This window comes from Schistocerca gregaria, chromosome 4 (assembly GCF_023897955.1).
Source record: "Schistocerca gregaria isolate iqSchGreg1 chromosome 4, iqSchGreg1.2, whole genome shotgun sequence".
NCBI classification, from domain to species: domain Eukaryota; kingdom Metazoa; phylum Arthropoda; class Insecta; order Orthoptera; family Acrididae; genus Schistocerca; species Schistocerca gregaria.
In genome coordinates, this window is record NC_064923.1 from 747,219,291 (window position 1) to 747,236,058 (window position 16,768).

The 16,768-nt window shown below is 42.2% G+C and overlaps 1 protein-coding gene across 1 annotated transcript in view; it reads left to right on the forward strand.

Annotated features, from left to right (window-relative positions):
• LOC126266677 (lachesin-like) overlaps window positions 1–16,768 on the forward strand; it is an 890,041-nt gene that overhangs the window by 284,116 nt on the left and 589,157 nt on the right. The window contains exon 2 of the mRNA XM_049971099.1: window positions 8,827–9,051. Within this exon, the coding sequence (XP_049827056.1) occupies window positions 8,847–9,051 (205 nt within the window). The 5' untranslated portion in view covers window positions 8,827–8,846. The remainder of the gene's footprint in view (window positions 1–8,826; window positions 9,052–16,768) is intronic.

A 16,768-nucleotide genomic window follows, 5' to 3' on the forward strand; every position in this document is an offset into this window, starting at 1 on the left:
CTCGTGAATCAGTATATCGAATTAGTTAAAACTGGTTCGGTATTACATAGTAATGCTATTTAAGTTCTTTACACAAATTACGTTTATTACAAAGGAGAATGACATACAGTAAATATTAACTGCCTACATAACAAAAATGGATTTTTGTTCATGTTCACGTTGTTTCCCACTTATAATGTTGAAACGCAGATTTTGGTAGGAAACATACTTTACACAAAAAAGAAATTGATCAAAATAGAAATTCAGATTTTAACACGCGTCTCCAGATCCGAAACAGACACTTCATTAGTCACAGTTGCTATCTGGCTAAAGTAACTAGGACTCTGTCATCACGGAAAATTATGTAATCTTTCTTTCCAAAGAACTATGAGTGTCTAGGTACAGGCAGAAACGTGTCTCCATCACTTTATTTGATGGAAAACACCTACAGAAACTCTGTTCAAATCCGTGACCCACTACTGGTAGTAGTAATAACGACCTCAGCATAATTCCAAAGGTTGAAACAGAACAAGGCCACAGAGACACTTCCACTTTTGTGAAATAACATTTGGCTTGAGCTATATATATGTGGAAGAAAGGTTCAAAAATGGCTCTGAGCACTATGGGACTTAACATCTAGGAGAAAGGTATACAAGGAGATTAACATACACCAGTCGTAGATACCTATACCGCGAATAATTCAGTCTCATTCAGCCTGATATTATACCATCATAGAACTGCATTGTGTTCCAAGAGCTACAATAGCTGAAAGTTCATGAAACGAATTCAGTCCTCACATTTACACTTTTAGATCTATTTAATCTCTTTTCAGTTTGGAGAGACGTGGTTTTCCTCAAAAACAGTTTCAGAAGTGAAACAATAGTAAGTTTGTAAAAGAGACAAACAGACAGAGTGAGAGAGAGAGAGAGAGAGAGAGAGAGAGAGAGAGAGAGAGAGAGAGAGAGAGTATGGAAGAGATGTGGGAAGTACTGAAATGTTCTCAAATAAATATTTTTTGTTCAAGACAAGAAAAAATTGCAGGAGTTTGGCGGTACAGAGATTAATATCGTCTGTCCTCAAAGTGTGGGAAAATATACGTCACACAACACAAGCAGGAGTATCTACGTTGTTAAGAATGCAGTGGAATAAGTCATTTCCCGCGAAAGCAGAGCTCGTATTTTTGGGTGTAGCGCGGCACGGCACGGCACGGCAGGGACATAAAAGGCAGTCATTGAAATGCAGCCGGTTGTGCGCGGACCGGATGGAAAGAAATCGCAGAGGCGTGATGTGGGCAGAGTCGGGAGATAGGACGAAACGAGACGAGAAAAGTTAAGAAACTAACTCAGCAGAGTGCTATGGAGAGTTGAGAGATCAGAATAAAGTTTTAAGGAAAGGAAATATGGGCGGGAGGGGGACTGAAGCGAAGCAAGGGAGCGGAGGCGTCTCTTACAATATGGTTATGGAGGAGGATGGCTGAGCCATATATATTTCATCCCGGATTTATTTCCCCGAAGACCAGGACGTCACTAAGATTAAAAAGACTGTCGTTATTGTTAATAATGGTCTGCGGGAAAGAAATCGCCAGTGTACTTCAATGGGAACACCTCAGGGGTTTGCAGTCATTGTGTTTCGAGAGCAAGCGTACAGTGGCTAATGGCTATTTGCCGACGTCAGTGACCTGTAGTGAGCCTCGGATGGCCTTCCTGTACTAGCTATTAATTAGTACGTCACCACGTTACCCCGCCTCGCTAGCGGTGCGTTGCGCTAGTAGCACATTGGCCTATAATGCGAGCATAGTTGTGGTTTTCAACGGCTGACAGTTGTCTAATTCTTTGACTGCATGAGATAGGTTGTGTCTTGGATATGACTGTTACTTCGAAGATATATTAAGAATATATCTTATTTAATTTATTAACTCAACTGGCAGTTCGAAGAACTATGCTTAACATTCAAATTTGATAAGAACGTTATTTATACAAAGGTTGCGGAAGTTGTATAGTTCCAAAAGCCCTCTCAGCTCACGCTGCCGAAAATACTTGAACCACATCCATGTATATCATAAAAATTTGTGTGTGTGTGTGTGTGTGTGTGTTTCACATCTGCTCCTAAACCAGTGGAGAGATTTTAACCAAACTTGGTACACATGTACCTTACTGCCAGGTAACAATTACTGTGCGCTAAGATACCCCTACCTATCAAAGGGGTTGGGGAGGGGAGAAAAAGAAACGTAGCCCGTGACCCGTTAAATCTCAGACTTCATTCATACAGAATTTAAGAATGAGAGCAGTTACCAACTTGCAACAATATTTATGCGTAATTTCAAACCTTCGCGAAATTGTTTCTCGCTACAAGCCCTACAAAATGATGAAATGGAAATTGTTTATCGCTTACTACTCTTCCGTCGCTCGTGCAGTAAAAGTACCTTACACGTATGACGTTATGATTTATTACTTTTTTTGCTACTAGCTGTATTTGGGACACATTTTAGAGGCAGTCTGCCTACAACCCACTGAATGTACATGCAAAATGACGTCATTATGCTACACGTAGTTCAGTGGATATGGTGGCGTAAACAACGAAATACATGGATAACTGCTGCATCATGCATGACGTTTAAATTTATTACTTCTTTGCTTATAGCAGTATTTGTAATACGTTTTGCAGACAGCCTTCACATAGGCAGATAAATGTACCTACAAAATTGTGTCACTTTACAACAAATAGTTCGGAAGATATGACGTCATAAACACAAGACCAGACACTGCGAGGTGTGGCTGTGGACGCACAACTATACACAAATACCTGGACAACAGCGTGTTTCTCTTTTAGTACTCTTAAAAATATAACGATGAGCCAGAAGGCAGATTTTTATGAGATAATTCAGTGGTATAATCGAATTGCAGATATGAAAAAAGAATACGTAATAAAGTACTTTGAATGTGGGTGTGTTTGTGTTCTTGTTGCGGTATTTATGTAACACGACGAATAATATTTACTCTATACTCGATCGAGAGTGGCGTAAACATCGGGATTCACTTAGTGCTGTGGCACCAGTATATGTAGGATTCAGCGTGAACATTCTGTTGGTGTGCAATGTCAGCACAGAGATCCCTGTACTCATTGTGTATTACTCCTCAGTTTCTTCTCTGTCCTACGAAAGAGTCGTATACCTGCATTTGTGTCACGCAAATTTGCTAATCTGATAAAAATTTACAACAATTATAATTTTAAAAATGTTAACCGCCTTTGCATTTTTAGTTATTATTTCTTTCAAGTAATTTTATGTCGCATAAACAGAGAGAGTATCTCGAGATAAGCACTCTTCGTTTTCTTGCCATATCAAAATTAACATAGTTGTTACATATCCAGAGTTAGGTAGAACACTCAGTACAGATTGCAACAAGACAACAAAGCTCTCCGACGAAAATTCACAAGCTGTTCCACATGTAGAGAAGAAAGACTAAAGCTATAGCAATATTAGCCCGGAAAAGGATAATCAAAAATGTTTCAAATGGCTCTGAGCACTATGGGACTTAACTTCTGAGGTCATCAGTCCCCTAGAACGTAGAACTACGTAAACCTATCTTACCTAAGGAAATCACACAACACCCAGTTGCTTGCTTCAGACTGACTTCACAAAGTCATCGTAACGAATAGTAATGTAAGCAGTTGATCGATCGAGAGCACAGAGAAAATTCCTCTTTCTGGAAGAGCTGTTTATTGAAAGGAAATATGTTTTAATGTTTTACTCGATGTGGAGTGACCCAAGCCAATTGCAAAAATGTAATCTGCTAACTAGTGAATCTATAACTGGTCACCCTTCCCCCTTTGTATTTCAAAATGGGAACAGCCATTTTATTACGGGGTCTCGTTCCAGGTCAAAAAATACGCACGATTTTCTGAAGACATTGTTTTCAATTCATGACAGATTATTCTGTAAACGACAAATAGCAAGTGTGCCTGCTTTCGCAATTATGAACCAATGAATGTGATTCTACATTTCATTTAAGATGCAAATAAAAATCTTGCTGTTCTATCGATTGATATTTACATTAGAAATTTACTTTGGTGCCACTAATTAGAATGTACAGTACAATAAGGTTAGCTGATTCAATATCTGGTTAGAAATCAACACTGGAGTGTTCGATTTCGGTGAGTATCCATGACAAGTGAGCTTCTCACTATTTCATCGACATTTTACCTCATTACAATGTTTGTTATTTGTATTCCGCCAGTAGCTGCGTAGTGGCCAGAACGAAAATTACGGTTGTTGGATGGGGACACACACAGAAATCAGTCACTCTGAAGACGGAGTTCGAAGGCGGTGACCTAAATGAAGCATTCCGATGGTTTAGAGACTAACCGCAATCAACCACTTAGGGAACAGACAACTACCCCACTATAAAAGTGGCTTATTTGCCACCAATGTCCATATTTGGCCAGTTTATTTTTACTGTATAAACATCTTTGGAGCACTCAAGTAAATTTTGAACATCAGAATCAACAGTTAGATCACAAAGCTTTACATTTGCATCGTAAGTGAAATGTAGAATCAAATGCGTCGGTTCGTCATTGCGAAACAATGGTTTCCGTAAACAGTACGTATTTTTTGGTGTAGAGTCCCATTACGCAACAAATATGGGAGATTCTCTTTATGAAGTACCAAGTTGACCCCCTCCCGCACAGGAAAGATGGTTAGGATGTGGCTAGTTGTAGCACAGGCTGATGACCCTTACACTAACATCAACTTTTCACCTGGAACGTTTTCTTCGTACGATGTGCTGGTGCAGAGAATTTCATTTGCTCATGTTAAAAAAACGCTCTATACGTATTTGTCTATATTTGGGAAAATAAAACTTATCTAGTAAACCGATAACTTTTTTTTTTAAATTGAGAGACCGCTGACCTGCTTTCATTTTCAATTGACCATCAATTATGGAAACTGTTTTATTTATGTACGATGTTTTAATCATGTTGAACGAGTTCCTTTTCTCATCAATACACCAGAATTCCGAGATTCAAAAAATTCATTTTTTGGACAGTTAGTCGGTAACGGGAATTCGGAGTTGGAGAAGATCTGTAAAGAGACCTTCAGAAGACTACCCACACGGAGGGCTCTTTTTACGCCAACTTCTACAGCTGTCTAAACGAGAGGTTTAGCTGAATCACGGGAAATAGTTTGAAGAAGTTTTTGGGGCTTCAGCAGTGAATAAAAGCTCTCTATTCCAAAGTCTAGGCTGGTGCAGGAGGGGGGGGGGGGGAGGGGAGGGGCAGGCGGGGGAAGTGGTCCGTATTGAGGAAGCTTATATATCAGTGATGATGCCGAATCACAGAACAGAATCGTCCTTACTCTTAATGTACAATACGGCCGCCTTGGTTGCGAAATATTTGACAACTTACTGTTTTCCTGCTTTACTTCGATAATATTTCGTTATCCAACAGGTAAACGAGTAGCAGGCTCACATCTGTAGATCAGATTTATTGTTAACAATGACTGCGTGCCTTCACAAATACGATGATCATTAGATTTCTTGTTTCCGATTATGTATTACTAGTTGACAAAACCGGCGTTGCTTATGTACTAACATTACGAATTTTCTGTTAGAAACGAAAACAAAAAATGAAACGTGTTTGTAGTTTCATATCGAAAAAGTTTCATTTCCGTCTTCCTGACAACATTTTTGAATTCATTGAACAGTCGTACAAAGAAACTTGCATAAGGTACCGTCCAAACGAAGATACATAGTATTTGTGTACGCTGTGTGCAACTGCTTCGCATCTCTAGAATGCGATTTTGTAAACTAGTCTGTGGCAACTCTTGTTCATAGCTCTATAGAAGTCTATTATTTTCGCCTATAGCCGTTTGAGATTCGCAGTTGCAGGCTGTAAAAATCGCTGCCAGATGTCACGGGTTTCCTTAAGTTGACTGGGCTGTGTGTGTGTCTTAGTGGTACAGAGTAAACATATTAAAACGTTATGAATGATACGGCAGTTTTTAACGGATCTCAGCGTTTATGGTGTCATATCTCCTAAGCAATGTACGGTACCATGACGTAAATTGGTAGGTGCATTCAGCGGCGTATGTGGATACTGTCTGCGAAAATTATTGCAGTTGGAGTTAGTTGCACCGATATATCAAATTTAATCGTGAGTGAAATTTTCACTGTATAGCGGACTGCGCGCTGATATGAAACTTCGTGGAAGATTAAAACTGTCTGCGTGACCGAGACTCGAAGTTGGAACCTTTGTCTTCCGCGGGCAAGTGCTCCACCAACTGAGCTCCCCATGCTCTATCACACAGTTTCAATATGCCAGAAAGTATCAAATTTAAACGTCATGAATAATGAGGCAGTTTTTCCAACATCTCACTATTCCTGACGTCATATCTCCTGAAATACGTGGGTTGTTCTTACTACAACATCGATTGTTGCCTTACAGTAATCAAAATGGTTCAAATGGCTCAGAGCCCTATGGGACGTAACTTCTGAGGTCATCAGTCCCCTAGAACGTAGAACTACTGAAACCTAACTAACTTAAGGATATCATCACACTCATTCATGCCCGAGGCAGGATTCGAACCTGCGACACTAGCGGTCCCGCGGTTCCAGACTGGAACTACTTTAATCGGTCTAGCGACTTAGGAGTAGATGTTAAACATACACACACACACACACACACACACACACACACACACACACACACATACACACACACACACACATACACCTACATACACACACACATCCATTTTTATAATATCTTTGGATTACTGAAACGGATACTTGAAATAAGAGTTTTTTCACTATACCCAACATATTCGTTACGAGGGAATTATCAGCTGTAATGAAATTTTAAAGAAATTTTGTGTATCTAAATTACAGTAGTTGGAAAGGGAAACGCATTCTGTCTAACGCATCATGCAACAGGTGGTTTTCTTTTGAACTGCTTTAATTTATATACAGCTGCTGCGAAAACGGTCTGCACAGGAAACTTGTAACATCATGTATCGCTTATTTTTCAAACTCAGTTGCATGGTTTTTTACAGAATGATTAGCTTCGACCTCCTTGGATCATCTTCCATCACCAACTGAATAAATCGGCACATCGACTTTCTCCAGAGCCCAACGTTCTATATCATTATCTTCTCTGGTTTCGTATCTTGAGGGAGAATAGCCTGCTGTTCCTCCACATACATTCAGATACTTAAACAGGAAGCATTTCCAACAGGATTGGCCGTATTTTGCGGAAATATGACGTGAAATGTGTTTTTCTACCACCTTCTAAGATTAAAGCTCTGTTATCGTCCGTAAAAGATGATCTTGGTCTGCGTAAGACTGGTGTCTATCGTATTCCTTGCAGTTGTGGCATGTCATATATTGGTCAGACAATCAGGACTGTGGAAGACCGGTGTAATGAACATAAGCGTCACACACGCTAACAACAGCCGAGCAAATCCGCTATTGCACAACATCGCCTTGACACCGGTCATCCTATGGAATACAACAACACGGAGAATCTGGCTTGCACGTCCAACTATTTGGATAGTGTTATTAAGGTAGCAGTTGAAATCAGACTATCAATCAACATTATAAACGGAGATGGCGGATTTTGTTTAAATGGGGCTTGGAATCAGGCTCTGTCTCTCATCAAAAAACAGAGGGACTGGAAGAGGGCTACCTCACCTGTTGATTAATAGTCACTATCGATTTTCTGATGGTGGTTGTCTGCGGTCGTGTGACGACTCTGCGGTTACTTGATCTGTGTGTGGTATCTTCCTTGTTTCTCCTCTGTGAACCGAGGTATTAAATTCCCTTGCATATTGCTTCCTCCTTGCAGTGGTGCCTTGAGAATGGCAGGGTGTGCTCCTGCCGAAATATCGGCGGTGGCCGACGACGTCACCCGGCAGCAAACCCGTAAGTTATTTGAACATTCAGATACTTCATTGCAAGTGTCCCAAACAGAGCTCAAACCGTTATAAAGGCGACTGGTATGACTCTCCCTGTTATGACCAGATGAAACCTCAATTGTCAGGCCATAACTGTGGATTCTTCGACAGCCCAGGGAGATGGCTCATAGAACTAGCACGATATGAAATATTAGTTCACTTTTCTACATGAATAATGGAGAAACTTACGTACCATAATACAATACTTCGCCACAGGAGTACTTGATAATTTACAACTGTCGTTGACGATAAAAGCAACTCTTAACGACTTATTGAAAGAGTGTTTTTTTGAAGTACAATGTTCAACATTTAGGAAAGTACGTGTCCATCTGGGACTTGGCTGGCACTGCTTCACCTCTATGACATTGACTGCTTCAGCTGACATCATAAACTAGAGAGAGCGTTTTCATACCTGGTTCCAGTTTGACCACCGTGCGAGGATGTTGCTGTGCTGAGAGGCAGGACGCGACTTTTTCAGCCTCCCCCATTCGCTGTTGCGGGGTGCAACGACACCTCGAAAACGTCTGTGGTATCGATTCGCGTTGACGACTTTGGAATGGAGTCGCGGTCTGCGGTCGATACCACTTTTCCCAAATTGATGACCACACTAGCAGGTGGACGGTTGACGAGTCTGTGCGATCTCTGCGCGATACCACACTACTCATGTTAATGATACTGGGTACGGATACTTCTAGTGTACATGTCGACAAGATATCGGCAGACCCACTAATTAATTAGGTGGTAGTTTGTTATTTTATGATCATTGACGTTAAGCATAAAGATAAAAAAGGACGTCGGCAGATCGGTACTAGACAGCAGTGAGGTCCGCGGCACGTCAGCTGCTGGCATACCCTGCTGGCAGCCCCTGAACCCTCAGGAGCTGATCAGCGCCTGTGTTGCAGCATGAGGCGCGCCGCGAGGCATGCCCGGAGCCAGTGAGGCGCGTCGCCGCCCCCGCCGCCGCGAGCCGCGGGCCGCCGCCCCCGGCCCCTCCGCCCCCGGGGCGGGCATGGGCCGCCGCTCCGTCGCCTCTGCTGCCGCCCCCGCGTCCGCGACAGCCGCCCCCGCCGCCCTCCTGGTGCTCGCCGCACTCTGCGCCGCCGCCGCCTCCGGCACAGCAGTCAGTGGTAAGTACTCAGTCAAAGCCTCCTGCACATTAACAGACAGTGCCACTTTGAGAGAAGAGCAAAGAGGTCAATTTCAATCATCGCACGAACACCTGCTCGATAATCATAGCCACTCTCATAACGGTAAAGAAACTCATCCACAATCACTCAGCTGTGTGTAACGAAGATTGTGCTGTATAATGATTTTTATTCCAGTCTTTGATCACAGCATCAGTTCTTCCGTCGATGACCGTTTTCAGTCCGTAATGACCATCCTCAGTTCTTTTCTACGCCATGTCCTAAAGTGATAAGGCCATAATGGCATCGTCAAAAAATATATGGTCAGTACAGCATCGTCACATATATCTAAAATAAGGTGTAGAATAGGACACATGGTCCACACAGTCCTTATTGCTACTCCACACAGTCATTATTGCTACTCAATATGACTGTGTGGACGATGTGGCCTATTCTACACCTTATTTTAGATCTATGTGACGATGCCGTGCTGACTACATTCATATGTTTCGATGATGCCATTATGGCCTTATCACTTTAGGACATGGTGCAGCAAAGATCTAAGCATGGTCATTACGGACTGAAACCAGTCATCGTCAAAAGAATTGATATTGTGGTCAAAGACTGGAATAAAAAACATTTGACAGAACTGGATCACTGTTCGTACACGCGACTGTCGCAGCTTGTGAGATTGTGATGAATGTCAGAAGCGCAGAAAATTTAATTAGCTACCCACAAATCACAACGGGAGTCCCACAAGTTTCAATTTTGGGTCCACTCTTGTTCTTTATGTCAGTGAATAACCTTCCACTTAACATTTAGTAAGCAGAATTGGTACTTTTTGCACGAGATATACGAATCATATTATAGACAAATCTATGCAAAGAATGGTATATAATACCTTACAAAGGATTATAAATGGTTTCTCAAAGATGGGCTCTCCCTAAAGTTTGAAAAACACACTATATTAAGGCCTATACCAGAAATGGTGATATTAACAACTATTGAAGCACACGAGCAGGGGTAAATAATAGGTTCAATTGGTCCAAGTTTTTGGATGTATACACTGATGAATACTTGAGTGGGAGGACGCATATTACGGCAATTAAGTTCAGCTACTCTTTGTGTAAATATAGGTGTGTTTCAGTATTGTAACAACCATATAGAATTATTAATGTTTTAACATCTGATGAGGACAGCTTAGATTTGTCGAATTTTGTCAAGCAGTATAAAAGATTGCTAGCAAACTTGGAATCCTTGATTCTTCAAGAGTAATACAACTTACTACAATTGTCAACGTTCAAAACAACCTCTTAACATATTTTGCATGTTGCCACTCAATAACGTCATATGCAATAATTTTCACTTAGAAAGAGAGAAGTGATTTCACAAAAGCAAGCAGTGAGAATGAAAGGTGACGTTCATCCACGAATGTTTTGCAGGTTCTTTTTCAAAGTGCCACGCACTTTAACTGCGCTGTCACAATGCATCTATTCACTAATCAAATTCGTCATAAATGTTGCATTACAATTTGAAAAGAAGAGTTATGTCCATACCTACGACCCTAGAGGGAAAAATGATCCTTGTAATCCATTATTATAGCTTTCAGTGGCTCAGGAGTTCAATAAAAAACAACTAAAATTATTCATCATGTGCCCAGTAACATAAAATGTGTGACAGGTAGGAGGGCAAGGTTCTAAATCCAACTTACAATCATTTCTCCTCGACAGTTCCTTCTATTCTATTGTCAAATTTCTACTTAAAAACTTCCAGCCAGCAAAAAAAGAGGACTGAAGTAAGAACGTGTTCGTTAATGTTAACACTTATCATGTATACATAACCAGTAAACTGACTCGTTCCACATCATTTCGATAAAAGTATCGTTACAATGATGTATGAAAATATAACTAACAGGGGAAAGGTAACCGGACCTGGCGAGATAAATGTACGATTATATATACATAGCGAGAAATAACTTGATCATTTTCTAACAATGAATTACGTATTTAGTAAGAGATCATTGAAGTCAGAATAAACTTTAGAAATAGGATATTCAAATGTTGATATAACGTTACCAAGTATGTCATAGACCATATACAACCAAGCTTAAGTAGTATTCTATTTCCATCACTGTGCAATTGTAGCAAGAATTGAATACCATCACCTTCGAGGTGTATTCACATGTTAAATCCTAAAGTCAAATTAGTAACAGGCGCCCATGTAAGCGATAATTTGAGACAAAAGAAAATACAATATCTTAATTTTGTTTTCTTGTAGTGAAATTACCATTGCTTGAAGTATAATAGCTAGGAACCACAGGATACAACATGTACTTAGCAAACTCGTCCGTTTGACTTGTTATATTCAGTAACATCATCAATGTTTCTCAGGGAACAGAAGATACTATGGTGAGTTTCTAGATGAACAGCTAAGTGTAGACTGCAATATAGCATTAAGGTTATCCGATAGTTTAGATGAACAAGAGCTAGTTTATATGAAAGATCAACTCACTTCATTCACTGTTGCTTCCTAGATGTTTATGTACATCGTAATCTTTCGTCATTGAAGATGACCTAATAGTGTCAGAAAAAAGACAGGAATAAATAATTTTTTTTTCTAAAAGTGGATGTGAGAAAGAATTTTAAATTGTTTAAATGCCCTTCTTCTGTCGTAGATAAAACTGCCTCCAAGGAACACACTGGAAATTGAAATAAGAACACCGTGAATTCATTGTCCCAGGAAGGGGAAACTTTATTGACACATTCCTGGGGTCAGATATATCACATGATCACACTGACAGAACCACAGGCACATAGACACAGGCAACAGAGCATGCACAATGTCGGCACTAGTACAGTGTATATCCACCTTTCGCAGCAATGCAGGCTGCTATTCTCCCATGGAGACGATCGTAGAGATGCTGGATGTAGTCCTGTGGAACGGCTTGCCATGCCATTTCCACCTGGCGCCTCAGTTGGACCAGCGTTCGTGCTGGACGTGCAGACCGCGTGAGACGACGCTTCATCCAGTCCCAAACATGCTCAATGGGGGACAGATCCGGAGATCTTGCTGGCCAGGGTAGTTGACTTACACCTTCTAGAGCACGTTGGGTGCCACGGGATACACGCGGACGTGCATTGTCCTGTTGGAACAGCAAGTTCCCTTGCCGGTCTAGGAATGGTAGAACGATGGGTTCGATGACGGTTTGGATGTACCGTGCACTATTCAGTGTCCCCTCGAGGATCACCAGAGGTGTACGGCCAGTGTAGGAGATCGCTCCCCACACCATGATGCCGGGTGTTGGCCCTGTGTGCCTCGGTCGTACGCAGTCCTGATTGTGGCGCTCACCTGCACGGCGCCAAACACGCATACGACCATCATTGGCACCAAGGCAGAAGCGACTCTCATCGCTGAAGACGACACGTCTCCATTCGTCCCTCCATTCACGCCTGTAGTGACACCACTGGAGGCGGCCTGCACGATGTTGGGGCGTGAGCGGAAGACGGCCTAACGATGTGCGGGACCGTAGCCCAGCTTCATGGAGACGGTTGCGAATGGTCCTCGCCGATACCCCAGGAGCAACAGTGTCCCTAATTTGCTGGGAAGTGGCGGTGCGGTCCCCTACGGCACTGCGTAGGATCCTACGGTCTTGGCGTGCATCCGTGCGTCGCTGCGGTCCGGTCCCAGGTCGACGGGCACGTGCACCTTCCGCCGACCACTGGCGACAACATCGATGTACTGTGGAGACCTCAATTCGGCGGTACGTCCACCCGGCCTCCCGCATGCCCACTATACGCCCTCGCTCAAAGTCCGTCAACTGCACATACGGTTCACGTCCACGCTGTCGCGGCATGCTACCAGTGTTAAAGACTGCGATGGAGCTCCGTATGCCATGGCAAACTGGCTGACACTGACGGCGGCGGTGCACAAATGCTGCGCAGCTAGTGCCATTCGACGGCCAACACCGCGGTTCCTGGTGTGTCCGTTGTGCCGTGCGTGTGATCATTGCTTGTACAGCCCTCTCCCAGTGTCCGGAGCAAGTATGGTGGGTCTGACACACCGGTGTCAATGTGTTCTTTTTTCCATTTCCAGGAGTATATATATATATATATACTGCCCCTACCACAGCCTTTTTTGTAACTTGTTCCTTCACATTCTATCGTTCGCTACTCGTAAACTATTATCCTACAGAAAAAATTTAATGTAGTTCAATATTTGTATCGGGATTCTATGGTTTTCGAGTATATTAAAAAAACGGATTTGAAGTTAACTTTTGTACGTTGTTCTTCAATAATTTCGAAAGCGTATCGCAGAACAAAATTTATCTACATTATATTTCCTACGTAAAAGTACTGTTTATTTTTCTGAAAGACTAAGAGTTTATATATAGTGAATGAGAGAATATGAAAATCTTGGCAATGGTATTTTAAGGAGTTGTGGGTTGCATATAACCCATTGGTAGGCTGCAATAGCTATGGAAGGATGAAGAAGCTCGCACAGGAGTTGCTTGCGGGCACAGTAGTGTCCAATCAGTCCTCAAAAATAAGAGTACGACAACGTTGATAATAACTAACAAAAATCGGAAAAAGAGTGGGAAATATCTGTAGGAATTCAATAAGTTTTAATTTTGCGTTTGTATGTGATTCGCACCCGTCCACATATCAGGCATCATTCCGTTGCTGTCTTTAGAAGTAGAGCAAAGGTTTACCATACTTATGTTTCATATATGTCGATGAGAACAAGACTATAAATATTTCCAAAGCATATAGTTCTTTAATTCACGTACACGTCTTCTGAACATTCGCCATTAGGAGTGTTCCAGAACTGCTAAAGATGCAGAACGATGAAAATTGTCAGCAGAAAGATATGTGGAACAGGGTGTGTAGCCTACAAGTACACAGATAAGTGTAAGAAATGGATCAGGAGAGAGTGTAATATGACGATGTGTACGCTTATGTCGTCGATTCGCAGGGAACAGTCTTTTGCCATGAAATAAACTTGCGTTATTAATAGGGCAGTGCTAGAGAAACAAGCCCGGAAGCAATGCAGACTGAGTTTCGGCACTCCGATGTAAGGTGGTGTGTGCTGTGTGCTGTGTTGCGTGACTGGTAGCTGCAGCTGCTGCCACGCTACTCAGCACTCTGAAAGTCTTCCTGCTCCTGGCCTAACGGTCCGCGAAACTAAAGCGCCAGCAATTCCTCCAGTTGCCGTGAGTACTGCGGAACTAGCGACAACTGTGGCGTCTCGAGTAAACGTGCGGCAGTGGTAGAGCATTCACAAACGTTTTCAAGCATACCGTTTGCACGTCTTTCGTTATATCTTACTTGCTACGGGGCTTACTTCATTGCACGAATTTTGTTGTTAGGCTGGAAAACAATTTAAGCGCTGTTAATCAGCAGCATAGACTGCATGGAATATGGGCTATGAAATTAACAAACTCAGTTCTGCATTACGGACGCGATTAACTTATCATCAAATTAAAATTAATATTTATTTAAGTGTGATCAATTAGGATTAATGTTAAGCGTTTTGGAACCTTCACAAGATTACATTTCTTCCAAGTGAGTACAACTAACTACACTCATACTCATAAGTTAAGGATAATGCTGATACGTGGTGAAACAACTCTCTGGTGGGCGGTTTGCGGGTTTAAATCACCTCGGGGTATGACCATGCGGTGCATTCGACCTGTGGTCGTCGCACTGTGGCGTTGGCAGAGGTGCGAGTAAGTGTGCAGACGTTTTTAGGCGTGCTAATGATGACTGTGTGTTGAAAATGGCTCAAAGAACACTTATGGATCACGTTATGACCGGTAGAATGCTAGCGCGACTGGAGGCTGGTCAAACACAGCAGGTCGTAGCACGGGCTCTCCGTGTGCCACAAAGTGTGATCTCAAGATTATGGCAAGGATCCCAGGAGACAGGAAAGGTGTCCAGGAGCTACAGTACAGAACGTCCAGATACAACACCACAAGAAGTCCGATATCTCACTATCAGTGCCCTCAGACGGCCACGGAGTACTGCAGGTAGCCTTGCTCAGAAACTATAACAGGTCAGGTGTATTGGGACCTTATTTTGCACCACTCTACAGACGACTGAACAGAAATGGTTTATTCTCCCGGTGACCTGCAAGGTGCATTCCAATGAGCCTTGGTCATAGGAGAGCCCTTCAAGTTTGGTGTCAATAACACAGTATATGGTCAATGGAACAGTTTCCCAGGTTACGTTCACGGACGAGTCCAGGTATATTCTGAGCAGTGATTCTCGCCGGGTTTTTATCTGGAGTTAACCAGGAACCAGATATCAACCCCTTAATGTCCTTGATAGGGAACTGTATGGAGGACGTGGTTTGATGATGTGGGGTGGGACTATGATTGGTGCACGTACACCCCTGCATGTCTTTGACAGAGGAACTGTAACAGGTCGGGACGTCATTTTGCACCAGTATGTCCGCCTTGCCAGTGGAGCTAGTGGGTCCCATCTTCCTCCTGATGGTTGATACCGTACGGCCCCACCGAGCTGCCATTGTGGTGGAGTACCTTGAAACAGAAGATATCAGGCCAATGGAGTGGCCTGCCTGTTCTCCAGACATAAACCCCATCGAGCACGTCTGGGATGCTCTCGGTCCACGTATCGCTGCACGTTTTTAAACCCCTAGGAGCTCCGACAGGCACTGGTGCAAGAGTGGGACGCTATACCCCAGCAGCTGCTCGACCACCTCATCCAATGCCAATTCGTTGTGCGGCCTGTGTACGTGTGCATGGTGATCATATCCCATATTGATGTTGGGTACATGTGCAGGAAAGAGTGGCGTTTTGTAGTACATGTGTTTCGGGACGGTTCTATCAACTTATCACCAATGCCGTGGACTTGCAAATCTGTGTCGTGTGTGTTCCCTATGTGCCTATGCTATTAGCGCCAGTTTTGTGTAGTGCCACGTTGTGTGGCACCACATTCTGCAATTACCCTTAACTTATGAGCATGAGTGTACAAACAGCATCACATTCTTAATTAAGTGATGTCATATAGCCTTAAGGACTGTCTTTTGCCATTTGCAGTTCACCGGCACTGTTAAAGATATTCTACTAAACGATTCATGCTGTTGATACGTTGATAGTAGGTCTAGTAGATCATTGTGCCGTTTTTTTTATTTCTCTTTGTTTCCATAATCCACGTCAAGCACTTCTCGTTCACAAAGAGCTATAGGAAAAGATCACATACGACGCAATAGATATTTCATGGATATGTTTTGTGTAGTATGTGATCCGTAGAAAGAAGAAAGGCATGACCACCGGTAAGCTTAGCACGACTTAATGTCTTCAACGACTGCTTTCTGTAGCGTTACAATCACTTGCACGAAAGTATCTGAGGTATACTGACTACTCTGAGCCGTTTGCTATTATGTGTCATGAATTATGTAACAATTTATGAATTTTTATACATTAATTCTCAAATATCGTAGAACATAATAATGCTTACAGTGTTTCATGGTTCACTGAATGTGACTCATCATAATTAGTCAATACGACTCAGTTACATTTGACAGATGATGATAATAACTATCAAAACTATTAGACAAAGGATATGTAAAAAAATTTATATTGCTACTTCCTGTTGGCCTCTTCATCATTTTTGTACGTTTTATTGTATATGATGTTTAGGTAATTTAAAGGCACACAAGCTTACTAACTGATAATAAAAATTTATTAATACATTAATGT